The sequence below is a fragment of the Balaenoptera ricei genome, chromosome 15 (genome assembly GCF_028023285.1).
Source record: "Balaenoptera ricei isolate mBalRic1 chromosome 15, mBalRic1.hap2, whole genome shotgun sequence".
Lineage (NCBI taxonomy): Eukaryota > Metazoa > Chordata > Mammalia > Artiodactyla > Balaenopteridae > Balaenoptera > Balaenoptera ricei.
In genome coordinates this window covers 85,858,438-85,875,498 of record NC_082653.1, presented here as the reverse complement: position 1 = coordinate 85,875,498, position 17,061 = coordinate 85,858,438, and the positions used below count along the sequence as shown (strand labels likewise).

Below are 17,061 nucleotides of genomic sequence, written 5' to 3'. Positions count from 1 at the left end.
CACCACCAGAAACGGGACAGTCAGATGTCTCCTGCCTCCTGGGGAGATGCAATGCGAAGCTTCTCGCCTCTCTTGCCAAGATCGCCGATCCCGAGCGTGATAAGGCTCTGCAGCTGTGCAGGGTACTCCAGCAGCCACGGGCCGTATGTGGCCACGTCAACGGAAACTCGCTAAAACTAAATAAGATGTACGATTCAGTTCCTCAGCCACGCTAGCCACACATCAAGTGCCCGACAGCGCTAGGAAGTTTTGCCCATGTCGTCAGGCGTGATGGGGTCTGGTGGTTACGGAAGAATTAATCCTCACCAGTTAGAGACGTGCACTGACGCATCATCTGGGATTTGTCTTCAACTATCGGCAGAGAAAAAGCAAAGAGATGAAGCAAGTGTGGCAGAACGGTCGTAACTGTTAATTAGAAATTGTCGGTCACTGTTAGGCTATGGGGTACATTATACTAGTCTCTCTACTTTTTGAACGGAAGTTTTCATAACAGGAGGAACGCAATATTTGCATGATCTCAAAACACTCCCCTCCCCACAATGCTCTTCATCACCAAAGAAATGGTAACTTTACAGAGAGCAACGTGGTGGGTGCCGACTGAACCAAGGGTCAAGGTTCAAACACCACAGTGACAGGACGGTCATCCTGCTGCCGGCAAGCGGCCATTGAAACAGTGATACGGCAACTGGTAAAGTCTGCGGGACACTTATTAAATAAGACTGCATCAATGCTAATGTTCCTTTATATTTTTCTGTTTCCTCTTACACTTAATAAATGACCTGCTTATGTCACCATTTTCTTTTTCTAAAATTAATTAATTAATTAATTTATTTATTTATTTCTGGCTGCTTGGGTCTTCGTTGCTGCGCGCGGGCTTTCTCTCGTTGCGGAAAGCAGGGGTTACTCTTCATTGCGGTGCACAGGCTTCTCATTGAGGTGGCTTCTCTTGTTGTGGAGCACAGGCTCTAGGCGCTCGGGCGTCAGTAGTTGTGGCACACGGGCTTAGTTGCTCCGTGGCATGTGGGATCTTCCCGGACCAGGGCTCGAACCCGTGTCTCCTGCATTGGCAGGCGGATTCTTAACCACTGCGGCACCAGGGAAGTCCCAAGCCCACCATTTTCAACTAGCTTTTATTTTTCACAAATTTTCTAATTGTGGTAAAATACTCATAACATAAAATTTACCATTTTAACCATTTTTAAGGGTGTCTTTTTGCGGCATTAAGCACATTCACACTGCTGTGCAAACATCACCACATTCCACCTCCAGAACCTTTCCATCTTCCCCAACTGAGGCTCTGTCCCCATTAAACTCTGACTCCCCAGCCCCTGACACCCAGCCTTCTACTTTCCGTCTCCATAAAACTGACTCCAGGGACCTCATGTAAATGGAATCACACAAGATTTGTCCTTTTGTTTGTTAGCGTATTAGCAGAAGGCAGTAATAGCATTTTGTTTATTATGCTCACTAGCATAATGTCCTCAAGGTTCATTCATGTTACAGCCTGTATCAGAATGCCCTTCCTGGGACCTCCCTGGTGGCGCAGTGGTTAAGAATCCGCCTGCCCATGCAGGGGACACGGGTTCGAGCCCTGGTCCGGGAAGATCCCACATGCCGCGGAGCAACTAAGCCTGTGCGCCACAGCTACTGAGCCCGCGCCCCACAACTACTGAAGCCTGCGCGCCTAGAGCCCGTGCTCCGCAACAAGAGAAGCCACCGCAGTGAGAAGCCCGCGCACCGCAACGAAGAGTAGCCCCTGCTCGCCACACTAGAGAAAGCCCGTGCGCAGCAACAGAGACCAAATGCAGCCAAAAATAAAATAAATAAATAAATTTTTAAAAAAAGAATGCCCTTCCTTTTTTTCAAGGTTAGATTTCATTTTTTAACCTCATTCCATAAGAGAGTACCCTGGGACTGAGGAAATACGCACTCAAGGCTTTGGGGTAAAGGGGCATATGGGCGAGTAACCTGCCTGTAGCCAGGAAATGAGATGAGCAGCCCTCCCCAGTGAGCTCCGGCAGCCCAGTCCCTTGGGAATCCCAGGAAGCTCCCCACTTTTATCGCCACGGCAGTCTCCGAAGTAGCCTCCCTCCCTTGAGTTCTTCCCCTTCTGGAACCCAAGTCATGACACTCTCAGCATAAATCAGCCTCAACGGTGCCATGGAGCCCACTGGAGAAAGGCCAGCTGCTGGGCGCACCCCAGGGCCCTTGGGGACCAGAGCTGGCATCCTCCCCACCACATGGCCTGAGGGCCAGCCTCACCAACTTTTCCCTGGTGTCCCTGAACCTCCCCCTCCATGCTCTGCCCTCTTCCAGGAATGGCCTCCCCCTTCCTCACCTCCTCTGCCTCCCTGGAGAACTCCTATTCATTCTGAAGGGCCCACCCAAATGCCCCAACCTCTCTGCAGTCTCTCCTCTCCTGGTGGGTACAGGTGGCTTCTGCCTGTCTAGCGTCTATCCCTCACGCAGTCAATGGCCCCACTTTCGTTTGGGGCCATCCCTTCCCTGCTCTCACTCCATCAGGTTCAGGTGGAGCTGCACCCCACCTCGACCCCAAGTCATGCCTGACTCCTCATCTCCAAGCTCCAAAAGAGGGGTTGTGACCTACATCTGGCATAGTCTTTCCCCTGACCTCAGCAACAGGTCCGAGAATGGGCATGAAATCCAAGCCAGGACAAGAAGACTCAATTCCAGGGCTATGGTGATCCCGAAGGATTCCGCAGGAAACTCTCCATTCATAAGCACTGTGGGCAGTCCAGAGAATGGAGCCATCAGAGTAAACAGAGCCCAGAGATGGAGAGAGACAGCCTGGTCGTCTTTGAGACCCTGGATCCAGCTTTACCTGAACCCACATACCTTTCATTTCTGAGTACCGACCCTTTTTCCTTTCTTTTCACTCCCCCACTGCCCCTTCCTCCTCTTTCTCCTTCTCTCACTCTTTGCTTTAAGCCAGTTCAAACTGAGGCTTCTGTTACTTACAACTGAAAGTCCCAAAGTCACCCTCAAACCCTTTCTTACCCAGGCATTCAAGCAGAAACCATACTTACATTTCCAGCATATTTATCAATATCTCAATTATGCACTTGTTCACATATTATTAGCAGACTGAGTCCTCCCCTAAACTATGAGCTTCTGGAGGGGAGGGGGCAAGCTTTGCATAGGATTCATTTTGGTGCCCCAGGCCTGGCTCTCAACAAGGTTGTTGTTGTTTTTTAAATTTATTTATTTATTTATTTACTCATTTTTGGCTGCATTGGGTCTTCGTTGCTGCACGCGGGCTTCCTCTAGTTGCGGTGAGCGGGGGCTACTCTTCGTTGCGGTGCGCGGGCTTCTCATTGCGGTGGCTTCTCCTGTTGCAGAGCATGGGCTGTAGGCGCACGGGCTTCAGTAGTTGTGGCTTGTGGGCTCCGTAGTTGTGGCTCACGGGCTCTAGAGCGCAGGCTCAGTATTTGTGTCACACAGGCTTAGTTGCTCCACAGCAAGTGGGATATTCCCAGACCAGGGCTCGAACCCGTGTCCCCTGCATTTGCAGGTGTATTCTTAACCACTGCACCACCAGGGAAGTCCCTCAACAAGGTTTCTGAATGAATCAATGAACCACCTAACCAACTGTGGGTGCCCAACCAGTGGACAAGTCAGGCATGCCCACCACATGCCAGACCACACTGGCCCCTCAGGGGACACAGGAGGTCTGAACAGCCCCCAGCCCACGCCTGCTCCAAGCAGCTTGCGGTCTGGCTGGGGAAGGGCGATCAATGACACGGGGCCTGCCAGACTCTCCCCTGCTTGGGATGGGGACTTAAGACAAACCTGGAGGGGTGGGCTGCGTCTGGATGAATCTGAAGGTGCGTGTCTGCACTGCTGCTGGAGTGGGGTTTCTGGACAATTGTCACTTCCTAAGTCTCCCTGCACATCTGTCAGCTTAGGTTTGCAGCCCAGGCAGAGGGCAATAAGCTGAGACCTGCGGGTGCTGAAAGGACAGCTCCCCTGGGAGCCCAGCACAGCTGCTGGCACCCCAATCCCGCTGTACCAACCTGTCATTTAATCGGCACCCACTGTGTGCCAGTTTACATGCATTTCCTCCAAACAATCCTATGAGGGAAGCATCACTATCCCTGTGTCACCCGACCCTGCCCCTCACACCCTCGCCTGGCCACGTCACCACCTGAAATTCTATCATACAGTTATCCGTCTGCTGTCTCTCACACCAGAATGTGAGCTCCACGAGGACAGGGTCAGCCCTGTGTCCCCAGCACCCAGGACAGCGCCCGGCACACCACAGCACGCGGCAGTTACTGCTTCATCAACGAACAAATGAAACAGATTTCTATGTGGTGCAGCCAGGTGTCCACGGCAAGGGCGGGGAACGTGTTCCTGGCTGTCCTCGCTGTGGCCCAACACCACACTACAGACCCAACCTCCCTCCCCTCCCTCTCCTGCCCCACCTCCAACTCCAGACTTCCACCCAAGCGGTAATTATTAAGATCAGAGCCACACAACCCCCAGGGCTCCCGATCCCTTCGAGTCCCCTCTTGGCCTCCAGTGCTCCCGCCTTCTGGTTGGTGAGATCCGCCCACATGGCAGAGTCGCAGCGACTTCCAGACAACCCCAGCCCAGATGCCCTTATGCCCTTGGTGACTCCTTCAGTTGGACATTTGGGGAGGAGGGGGAACTTCATCATCAGGTGGAAGAAGGGAGCTCAAGGGCAGACCACACCCCGCAGGTCTGACCTTCACCATCTTGCAGCTCCTGCTTCCCAGAAAAGCAGGACTGAAGGTGCAGGGACCTGGTCCCAAGACGAGTCACTCTCTTAGTGTAACCCTAATGACTCTGCTTCATTCAGAGTTATTCACTGCCCACTCTGTGGCCAGAGGGACACACCCCACACCCTGATATGTGTAGGCACCTGGGCCACCCCTCCTGCAGCGATGGAGGACCTGAGTCCCAGGGAAGCTAAGTGACCAGCCCAAGGGTGCCCGGTGGGTGAGCGATGGGACCAAGATGAACGATACACCGTCAGAACACTCAGTCCACGCTGGGCTCTGGGCCAAGCACTTGCCATGCTCGGCATTTAGTTCTGCAACAACTCTCTGACGAGGGTCAATTATTTTGTCCATTTTACAGATGAGGAAACGGAAGCTCAGAGACTCAATCAACCCTGTGAGATTAGTACTACTATTATCTCCCGTCTTTCAGAAGAGGAAGCCAAGGCACAGAGAGGCCATGTAACATGCCCGAGATCACACAGCCATTAAGGGGAGGGGCCCCGAGGCAGACCCAGGTGGTCCGACAACAGAAGTCACCCGTGGTGAAATTCTACTTTCCAGTTCTCAAGTACAGTAAGTCCCCTACATACGAACCTTCAAGTTGCGAACTTCCGAAGATGAGAATGTGCTACTACCCAGACATCACTGGATCGTTTTTTCAAGGGGGTAGACAGAACTGAATCCAGCAAGGAACCAGAACCTGTGCCATCAACGTCAGGCGTGAGTGAAATTGCAGCTCGCCCTCCGTCTCCTACTGCTGACGATCCTTCAGCTCTACCATCTCCCACCTCCTCTCCCTCCTCCAGTCAGTAACTCTTCCTGCCTGTTCACTCGATGCCAGCCCCTGGATGCCCGCTGTTGTGCTGTACTACTGTACTTTTCAAGGTACTATCCTGTAAGATTTAAAATGTTCTCTTGGGACTTTCCTGGTAGTGCAGTGGATAAGACTCCGTGCTCCCAATGCAGGGGGCCCGGGTTCGATCCCTGCTCAGGAAACTAGATCCCACATGCATGCCGCAACTAAGAGTCTGCATGCCACAACTAAGGAGCCCGCCTGCTGCAACTAAGACCCGGCACAACCAAATAAATAAATATTTTCAAAAGTTTTCTTTATTTTTTGTGTTTGTTTTTTATGTACTATTTGTGTGAAAAGTATTATAAACCTATTACAGTACGGTACCATGTAGCTGATTGCTAGTTGGGTACCTAGGCTAACTTTGTTGGACTTATGAACAAATTGGACTTACAAACACACTCTCGGAACGGGACTTATTCTTACGTAAGGGACTTACTGTATTTACTATGTGCCATCCACTCCCAGGTAACGTGGAGAGGACACACCTGCTCTCTCCACTGCCCCAGGTTCATGGGGAGACAGCCAAGGGAGCAATTCAAATGTGGGGCAGGATGGAGACAGCAAGCAACAGAGGTGAAGGAACTGAGGTTATGAGAAAGCAGAAACTGTGAGGCAAAGAAAACCAACAGAGACAAGGGTGAGGAAGGGAGATGGTGAACGCAGAGAATGGGGTAAACACCCAGAGAGTCACTGAGGCATCTATGGGGGCACCTGGCCTCCGGCTCCGGCTCCCTTGGAGCCCTAAACGCACTAAACTCTGTAACAAGCTCAGGTGCCCTGCTGTTTAAGAAACGACTTCACTTAGTCACGGTGAGCACCGTCCACACTCACACTTTCTGTGAGCAAAGCCAGCACTCTGTGGTCAACTCCAGTGGCCCTTCCACTCATCTGGCTACGGATCCCCGGGCCTGCCAGGGAGGGGGCTGAAGAGGTCTGGACCTCAGCCTGGGAGCTCTGGCAGCATGGGGATCCTTGCAGGGAGGGCTGGGTTTCCTGCAGGGAGGAATAGGCAAAAGCTCAGACTGGAGGTCGGAGAGATCTGAGTTTAGAGCCGGCTGTCCCTCTCACCTGCCATCAGACCAGCCTCCCTGTCAGCCTCATCTGTACCATGGGGCCAATAACACTTATCTGGCAGGGTCCAGAATGGATTAGAATCAATGCACACGGTATCTAGAGCAAAACTTGCAACATACAAAATGCTCAGGAAATGGTGGATGTCGTTATTGTGGTGGCAATTAACAGGAAAAAATTAGTGGCAGAGAGGCAGTCTGGGACACTGAGAATTAGTCCACCCAAATCTCGATCCACAGTTCTTATTGCACCTACCTGGCCGTGTTCTTGATTTGCTTCTCTGTTGGCCAGGAGTCCCGGGTTGAGGCATCAGAGGCTCCCTCTGCTCAATGGGAAGAATGATTTTGAATCCCATGATCGATTAGTGATGTCTGCCCTGGGCACAAGGGAAGGATGACAGTAGGTGTGCTATGTATCCTACCCTAATAATCCTATTAGAGTAATGTTCAGGCAGTACTACCCTTAAACAGGAGGGACTCTGTCCCTGAGCCTGTCCCTTTAGATCCATTACTTCTCCAACTTTCATGCACACATGAATCACTGAAGGATCTTATGAAAATAAAGATTCTGATTCCATAGGTCTGGGGTGGAGCCCAAGATTCTGCATTTCTAACAAGCGCTAGCTGATGCCAATGCTGTGGATCTGTGGAGTATGTGTGGATCAGGGTTTAGAGGTCCTGCTCTCACAAACGCAGACTAATTTGTTAAGGAGACTTTGAGCACCTTGGTCACGGGGGATCCAGCACTCATCGCTGGCAGTGTGAGCTGTCGCTCTGGACGTTCACTTTGTGAATAACACGGGCAGGACCAGGCAAGTACTGCTTCACATCTCCTGTCCTGTGTCCTTGGAACAAAAGGTGGGTGCAAATCCATACAACGGAACATCATTCAGCCTTAAAAAGGAAGGTACTACAATGAGGTATCACCTCACACCGGTCAGAACGGCCACCATTAAAAAGTCTACAAATAACAAACGCTGGAGAGGACAAGGAAAAAAGAGAACCCTCCTACACTGTGGGTGGGAATTTAAGTTGGTGTGGCCACCGTGGAAAACAGTATGGAGGTTCCTCAAAAAAGTAAAAACAGAGTTACCATATGATCCAGCAGTCCCACTCCTTGGCATATCTGGACAAAACTATAATTCAAAGAGATACATGCACCCCTATGTCCACAGCAGCACTATTTACAATAGCCAAGACATGGAAACAACCTAAATGTCCATCGAGAGATGAATGGATAAAGATATGGCACATATATACAATGGAATATTACTCAGCCATTAAAAAGAATGAAATAACGCCATTTGCAGCAACATGGATGGACCTAGAGATTATCATACTAAGTGAAGTAAGAGAAAAGAAAGAGAAAGATCCTACCGTTTACCATATGATATCACTCATATGTGGAATCTAAAATATGACACAAGTGAACGTATCTACAAAACAGAAACAGACTCACAGATGTAGAGAACAGACTTGTGGTTGCCAAGGGGGAGAGTGGGTGGGGGAGGGATGGAGTGGGAGTTTGAGATTAGCAGATGCAAACTATTACATATAGAATGGATAAACAACAAGGTCCTACTGTATAGCACATGGAACTATATTCAATGTCCTGTGATAAACTATAACGGAAAAGAATATGAAAAAGAATGTGTATATATATATGTATAACTGAATCACTGTGCTGTACGGCAGAAATTAACACAACGTTGTAAATCAACAATACTTCAATAAAATTCATTTTTTTTAAAGAGGAAGGAAATTCTGACACTTGCTCCAACATGGATGAACCTTGAAGACATTATGCTGAGTGAAAGGAGCCAGACATAAAAAGGACAAGTGTTGTAGGATTCCACTCATACAAGGGCCCTAGAGTAATCATATCCATAGGGACAGAAAGTAGAAGCGTGTGTGTCAAGGGCTGGAGGAGGGGGATGGGGGAGTTAGTGTTTAACAGGGGCAGAGTCTCGGTTTGTGAAGATGAAAAACTCCTGGAGATGGATGGTGGTGATGGCTGCACAAGGTGAATGTACTTAATGCCACCGAAGTGTACACTGAAAAATGGTCAAAATAGTAAATTTTACATTATGCATATTTTACCATAATTTTTTAAAAACTGACTGCATCCAAATGCTGTGAAGGTTTGTGGGTGATGCCACTGCTGGCACCGGCAACCAGAAAGATGCGAGCAGCAGGCAGTCTTGGGTAAGAGAAAAGACAAACTACAGTCACTCTCCCCATCCGTGGGTTACACATCCCAGGGATTCGACCAACCTGGGATGGAAACTACTACGCGATCCGCTGCTGATTGAATCCGAGGATGGTTGAATCCACGGATGCAGAACCCGCGAATACGGAGGAACACCTGCAAGAGATGTGAGCATCCGCGGACATCCCAGCATTCGCGGGAGTCCTGGAACTAAATCGGCTCCCTGATCCCCGCTCCCCGCTCCCCGCCCCCGCCCCCGCGGGTACGGAGGGACGACTGTCATTCATCCGCGAAAGCCTTGCTCTGAAGACAGCATGAACGCCATAGGCTGATGCCCGAGAAAGAGTCACAGCCCAGTAACCTCAAGCATCAATTTGTTTCTCTTCCTGTTTCATTTCCAGGTTTCAAAGACACTCATGAACTGCCTTGGAATTCCCAGTACGTGCACATGGCAGCTGAGGAACATGTGAAATATTAATGAATTCATATCACTCCTGAACTTGTATATGTGCAGGACCAACCAGAGGTAACTTGCATAAGACATAATTCGTATTCTTTTCTTTTTAATTGAAGTACAGTATAGTTGATTTACAATGTGTACCAGTCTCTGATGTACAGCAAAGTGACTCAGTTTTACACATATAGACATTCTTTCTTTAATATCCTTTTCCATTATGGTTTATCCCAGGACACTGGATATAGCTCCCTGTGCTATACAGTAGGACCTTCCTGTTCACCCATTCTAAATGTTGATAGTTTGCATCTACCAACCCCAAATTCTCAGTCCATCCCTCTCCCTCCCCCCAACCCCTTGGCAATCATCAGCCTGCTCTCTACCTATTCTTTATGTTGGCAACGAGGTGGACATTGAACTCCAGATGTGAGCAGTTTCATTTTCATATGATAGATTTCAATTACATTTTCCAAAAAAATCAAATAAAATATTTCAGCTTTACTTAAATACTGTTCGACTTTAAAATGTTATACTTATTCATCTTAATTTGTATTTTGCCTTTTCAATTTAATAGAAGTTTCTGAATATTTTAGAATTAAGAATCATTTAACTTTTTTCAGTTTCTGACATTTGCTTTAATTTACATTTGTGGGGTTTTTCAAATTACATTTTTCATTTGAATCCTTTAGACTAGGGCTCTTCCAGAGAAATTTCTGCAATGATGGAAATGTTAAATGTCTGTGTTGTCCCATACAGCGGCGCTGGCCACATGTGACTATAGAGAACTTGAAATGTGGCTGGTGCGACTGAGGAACTAGCTTTTTAATTTTATTTTAATAAATTTAGATTTACCTTTTTTTTCTTTTCTTTTTTTTGCCGCATGGCATATGGGCTTTTAGTTCCCTGACCAGGGATCAAACCATGCCCCCTGCATTGGGAGCACAGAGTCTTAACCACTGGACCACCAAGGAAGGTCCAAGATTTACTTTTTAATAGCCACAGGTGGCAAGGGCTACAGTCCCAGACAGAACACCTTTAGATTATTACTGTTAACAGAACCCAAATATAAGTGAAAATCTTGACTATAAATAATGATTTTGCTGCAATGAAGTCAATCAAATAAATCATATGACATACATAATAATTAATAAACTATGTATGTCTTCATGACTCATCCAAGCAAGGTTGCCCAGCAACGAATGCCAAAGACGCGTGTAAAAATTAACGACACTCAGCTGCCTTTCTATTTTTTTTTTTTTGGCCTTGCCACTCGGCATGTGGGATCTTAGTTCCCCGACCAGGAATCGAACCCGTGCCCCCTGCAGCAGAAGCGTGGAGTCTTAACCACTGGACCGCCGGGGAAGCCCCCTCAGCTGTCTTTGACGCTAGCCAGTCTTCAATCAGATGACGGCCACCGTTTTACAGGGTGTTCAGTGTTGTCACTATAGAAGTATAGTTGTCATAAGGAGGACAGAACCCATTTTGTTGAGAAGCTTGTTAGCTTGATTTTTTACTTGAAATAACCAGACATACGGCAGGTGGGCTTCCGCGGGGACATTGCTCTGGCCGGACTGCGTTTGGGGCGGGGCCGTCAGTGAATGAACGAAGGAGGCCGGCGCGCAGACGATGTGTTTTCCGCAAGGGCGCAGGCAGCAGGGAGGACTTGGAACTCTAATCCCCGCGTCCTGTGGGGAGTAGAGACTCGGCGTGTGAGACACGTATCGTGCAGCTGCGGGTGATGACGATGATTATTCCCCAGGGTCGTGGTGGGGCGGCAGACAAGCAGGGTCCAGACAAACCCAGGTGTGAATCCTACCAACTGCTCTACGGCCTCGGGCAAACCAAACAGGACTAGAAACTGCAGCTACTCCCAGGACGGCCAAGGATCAGAGGAGGCGATGTACAGGAAGTGTGGGTCATCGATCTCCCCCTCCTCCATGAAGCCCTGGGCCGGCCGTGTCCCAGGTAGCCCAGCAAGGTAGAAGCGCCCATGAGCCCCATCTCCCCTCCCACCCCTTCTCCAGCCAGGCAGACACCTGCTGACGTCAGAGAAAGCTCTGCCAAGATGGAAGGGTTTCTCCGACAGCCCCACGGATCTTGAGAAACTTGCTTGTTACAAACTGCCTCGAATCCTCTCTGGAAAGAGACAGACTGGATAACTATAACTATGACATAAATAGCCACCGCTCTGGAGCACCAGCTGTAGACCAGGTACCTCGCCAGATGCTTCACATACCTTATCTTAATCACCTTAAGAACCACAAACGTTTACGAAACCGGTGACCTTCAGAATTTCAGAGTCCTGGCTGGAGCAGGACTGGTCCTAAGTGGCTGTGAAGGGACCTCAGATAGCAGGACGGGGACTAAACCTACAGAAGGCCTCCCAGGGCCACTGCCACCACCCCCATCTGTTGACCTCACTTACAAGGAGGAAAGCAAGGCTCAGGGAAAAAGTCCCCTGCACAAGAGAAGCCAACAAAGAGGAGGGCGGAATCACAGCACAGGCTCCTGGCTCCTTCTATATTTCCCAAGGACCCCACCATGGAAGGAGTGGGACCCGATCTTTGGCCTTAGGAGCAACTCCAAACACCATGGCAGGAACTGCGCTGGTGGGGGGCGGGTCCCCAACCAAGTCATTGTAGTCTGGGCCGTCGGTGAGCCTCACATGGACCTGGTGACCCACGGCACCAGGCCAACACCCAGAACTGACAATGGATCAGGTATGTGCTGCAGAGATGCTCCTGCAGCGTTGTGCACAGAAGCAGAATCCAGAAAACAACCTGAGTGTCCAGAAGTGGGAAATAGTAAAATAAAGCAGGCTGTGATGACGAGATGGAATATTAAGCAAAAGCCCCCTTTAAGGTGAGGCTGCAAGCAATTATGAAAGACAAAGGAGACGGGATTATGGCAGGTCAATTTTTAAAAATTAGAATACAACGCTAGCTATAGAGTAGCCACAGAAAAAGACCGGAAGAAAAGTCAACACATTTAACAGTGATGATCTCCAGACCATGGGATTAAAGGTCTGCTGTTTTCATCTTTATACCTACTTCCTATGATTTAAAAACTTTTCTCCAAGGAGCATGTGCTACATTTATAACCATAATGTTATTTTACAATGGCCCGTGTTTAAGGTCACATTGCATTAAGCAAAAGAGGGCACCTACGTCTTCAGAGGTTAATTCGCTCATCCAAAGTCACACAGCCAGTATTATGCAACGGATTTTGATGGGTAACTGCTCAGGTGCCAGGTGCTGTTCTGGACATGGAAGCAGTAGGGGGCACAGACAGACAGGAGGACTACACTTCCCAGCTTCCTTGCAGTGAGGCGGCGCCATGTGGGGCTCGCCCAGGAAATGTGAGACCTCGCTGCCTTCCAGGACGTGTAGAACCCAGTTTATTTTTCTTCTCAAGTTAAGAATTACAAGGACCCACAAGCACCCTGTGTATCTTTCCCTCCCTCCCTTAACGGGTAGCCACTAACCTGATTTTGGAATCATCATTGTCTCATTTTTCACGTACTTTTCTCTGCATTCCTTAACAACACAGTTTACTGGGATTTGAGTGTTAACATGATTGGAGTCATGCTTTCTTCTGTGTTTTGCTACTGTTCAACACGTCTGTGAGATTCATCCATACATTGCCTGGGACTGGACTTGTTTTCCTTGCAGGATTACTACTCCATTGCATGGATACATACTGTTCCATCAACGTGGACCTCTGGGCTGATTCCAGCTCTTGCTTACCTTGAACAGTGCTGCTGAGAAGATTCTGGGCCATCTCCCCCAGCACACATGTGCAGAGTTTCTCTAGGGTAGACACCCAGAAGAGAGTGGCCGTGTCCAAGTTTACACGACAATTTCTGGTTTCCAAAGTAGTTATAATAACATTGTCAGACTTCTTCTTATATATTGAATACAAGAATGGCGTCCCATGGACTCTTATTTTGCATTTCCTTGATCACCAACGCAAGTGAGCAGCTTTTCACATGCTTATTGCTCATCTGTGTCCTCCTTCCTGAAATGACTCTCTTTTTACATTTTCTGTTGGGTTGTCTTTTCCTTATTGTAGAGCTTTATAGATTCTGGATATTATTATTTATTTAATTTTTTTTGGCCGTGCCATGCAGCTTTTGGGATCTTAGTCCCCTGACTAGGGATTGAACCCGTGCCCCCTGCAGTGAGAGTGCTGAGTCCTAACCACTGGACCTCCAGGGAATTCCCGATTCTGAATAGTAATTACTTGTTGGTTAAATATGTTGCAGATATGTCCTTCAAGTTCGTGGCTTGTCTTCTCTTGTCTTCCTGGCATTTTTTGGTAAATAAAAATTCATAATTTTTAATGTAGTTGAGTTTATCAATCTTTTATGGTTTGAACCTTTTGTGCCTTCAGAAATCTTTACCTAGCATGATATCCAAAAGATATTGTTTCAAATTTTCAAAAAGTTTTCAATTTTTTTAAAAAATTTCACTTGCAAATCTTTAATCCATCTAGAAATGCTTTTTCTGTATGGTGTGAGGTAGGGCTCCAGTTTCGTTGTTTCCATCTGGATTATTGTCTCAGTACCATTTATTCAGTAGACCATCCTTAACTGGGTTGATCAGCAAGGCCACCTCTGTCAAAAGTCAAATGCCTTTATATTCATGAATCTGTTTCTGGCCTCTCTGTTCTGTTCCACTGGTCAATTTGCCTAGCCCTGAACCAACACTACAGTCTTTAATACCTATAGCTTGATGATAAGTATGTTTCTGGATGTAGCTAAACCATTCAAGGACTTGAGGTTAGAACCTTAAAGATCAGCTGGTCCAACCACCCACTGAGAAACAGAGGCTCAGAGACGGAAAGCATCTTTTGCAATGTCACACAGCATTTAACCAGGAGTAGTGTTAAGAGCGGAATGTTTGTGTCCCTCCTCCAAAAAAAATTCATATGTTGAAATCTAACCCTCAGTGTGATGGCATTTGGAGGTAGAACCCTCGGGGCATAATTAGGTCATAAGGGTGGAGCCCTCGTGATGGAATTACTGCCCTTATATGAAGAAGCCAAAGAGCTAGCTCCGCCTCTTTCTGACCTATAAGGATACAAGAAGTCGGCAGTCTGTAACCTGGAAGAGAGCCCTCACCAGAACCCGACCATGCTGGCACCCTGATCTCAGACCTCCAGCCTCTAGAACTGTGAGAAATAATTTTCTGCTGTCTATAAGGCACCCAGTCTATGGTACTTTGTTATGGCAGCCTGAATGGACTAAGACAAACACCCATCTCTCACCCTGGAGGACATTCTTGTCCTGTTCAATACGACAATCACTGACCACATGTGTATATCGAGCACTTGAAATATAGCTAGTTCAAATTGGGATGGGCTGTAAGTATAAAACACACCAGATTTTGAAGACTTGTGGTTGAAAAAAAACTGTAAAATATCTTATGAATAATTTGTTTATATTGATTACATATTGAATATCCTTTGGCTATAAAGTGTTAACTAAAATATATTCTCATAATTAATTTCACCTGTTTCTTTTCACCTTCTTATGACAGTGAGATGGGAAATTAGCCACACATTAACCTGAATGGCTACGAGAAAATTTAAAACTACCTCTGTGGCTTGTATGCTATCTCTATTGGACAGATCTGGGTCATACTGTTAAATTCACTCAATCACAAAGCCTTGATTAAGGACCTAATATGTGGGCTGGACGGTAGTGAGGGCCGCACAAGGAGGAAGGGAACAGAAATAGTTCTAATCAATGCATTCCATTTCCTCACTGGACTCATCACCCGTAGAAGCGTCATCAGCCCAAGCATGAAAGAAAGGGTTCGTGGTCCAGCCCTCAGCCCAGCTGGAGAGCTCTATTCCAGTTACAGCGGGAGCGGCACCAGTGTCTAAATCTAGAGATCATTTAGACCAACCCTCCTGTCTAACGGATTAACCAGTAGAGGTCCAGAGAGGTTGAGACGCCTACCCAAGGTCACACAGCAGGTGTGGGACACAGCTCCTTCCCCGCATCTGAAGTCTCCAGCCCCGGGCTTCTCCCTTCCCTTCGAGTGAACACTCCACCAACTTACATCTCACACCAGCACACAGGACCCTCGAGAACAAGCCTCTGAAAGTCCAAGTGCCCACACCAGACGAGACCTCGCAGATTTGTGCAGCCAGCCCCTCCCACCTTCCCGCCAAGAGAAACACCACAGGAACTCCTCCGGGCCTTCCCACCAGCAACCCCTTTCCAGCAGGGCTCCCCAACTTCATGAAGGAGACACAATGCCCCCCCCCCCCACAGAGGAAACAGAGATGAGACTGAGAGGGAAAGGACCCAGTCCTGCCTCCCCACTTTCCCGCCCTGAAGCCGAGCTCAGCCCGGCCTCTGCGGTCAAGCTGTGCTCCACCTGACAGCAACTTGCGGAGACTTCATGGGACCAGGGACCCTCAACAATTGCCAGGAGACAATGAGCTGTGTAGGTGTGACAGCAAAAAGGATGCCAACCCAGCTCAATGCCAACCTGCCCACTCCACCCACGGAGGCAGGAGGCCTGGCGGGAGGGTAAGAGCAGGTGAAGGCAGGCTCCCGCGGGCAGGAGGCCAACGCCTAGGGCTGCACACCCAGAGCAGTGGGTCCTCCCCCAAGACCCCTGGGGGCAAAGGGGCAATCCTAGAAAAGGGTTTTCATCCAGCTTTCAGGCAAGGCCACCCCGCCAAAATCTTAGAGAAACTTAATATTCCCTCCCCTCCCCCCAGCCCCTTAATTGGGAATCAAAGCGACAAGACCTTGGCTTCCACTCAGCAATCTGAAATCACTTTAGAAGAAACTGAGGTTCAGGTGGGACCACAGACTTCATACTATGAAAAGGCCACGATGTATAGGTCCTGGTCCTGTGCCTCAGTTTCCTTACCCATTCCTCCTGCTTGCTATGAGGGCGGTCAGGGGTGGTGCGGGGGACAGGGGTGGTCGGGGGGACATGGTTGATGCGGGGGTTCGCTGGGGCGGTGCGGGCCAACGCCTTTTATCATTAACAAAAGCGCCGAATAGCGATTGAGCCCGTGCAAAGTGCTTTCAAGGGATCATCTCACTTAATCCTCGCGGGGACCCCAGGGGTGGGGACTCTCATTATCCCCGCCTTAGAGACCTGGAAATTGAGGTTCAGAGAGGTGAAGCGACTCGCCCCAGGGCACCACGCTAAGTCTGAGGCGCGGGGAACCCGCGCTCCTCCCGGGTCCAGGGCGCAGAGCCGCGCGCGGAGACTCACAAAGACCACGACGTCTCATGTCCGGTTTCTTCCGGCCGGGGACAGGGTCCGTTTATCACCCTAATTCTCGGGGCGGCGGGGGGAGCGCGCCGGCGGCGCAGGGAGCCGGACCCGCCGCCCGCGCTCCCCACCCCCGCTCACCTCGCGTACTTCGTCTTCTGGAAATCCAGGAGCCGCGGAGCGAACATCGCGGCGGTTCCATCAGCCTCCAGCCCGGGGCTCCGACCGCGGCAACTTGCAGAGGCCGCGGGGCCGGAGCAGCAGGTCGGCGGCCGCGGGGCGGGGGCGGCCGGGGGCGCGCGGAGCCGAGCTGGAGCGGAGCCCGGAGCCGCAGACGCCAAATCCCGAGCAGCTGGTGGCGGGCGGGGCGGGGGGGCTCCGGGCCAATCGCCTGAGTCCCCGCAGCCCCGGCCCCCTCCCCGCGCGGGGCGGACCCCTCCCAGCCTCGCTGCGGGAAAG

The 17,061-nt window shown here is 49.5% G+C and overlaps 1 protein-coding gene across 1 annotated transcript in view; it reads right to left on the bottom strand.

Moving 5' to 3' along the window:
- Window positions 1-16,790, bottom strand: part of MMD2 (monocyte to macrophage differentiation associated 2) — a 48,502-nt gene extending 31,712 nt beyond the window's left edge. The window contains exon 1 of the mRNA XM_059898724.1: window positions 16,744-16,790. Within this exon, the coding sequence (XP_059754707.1) occupies window positions 16,744-16,790 (47 nt within the window). The remainder of the gene's footprint in view (window positions 1-16,743) is intronic.
- Window positions 16,791-17,061: the final 271 nt, after the last annotated feature.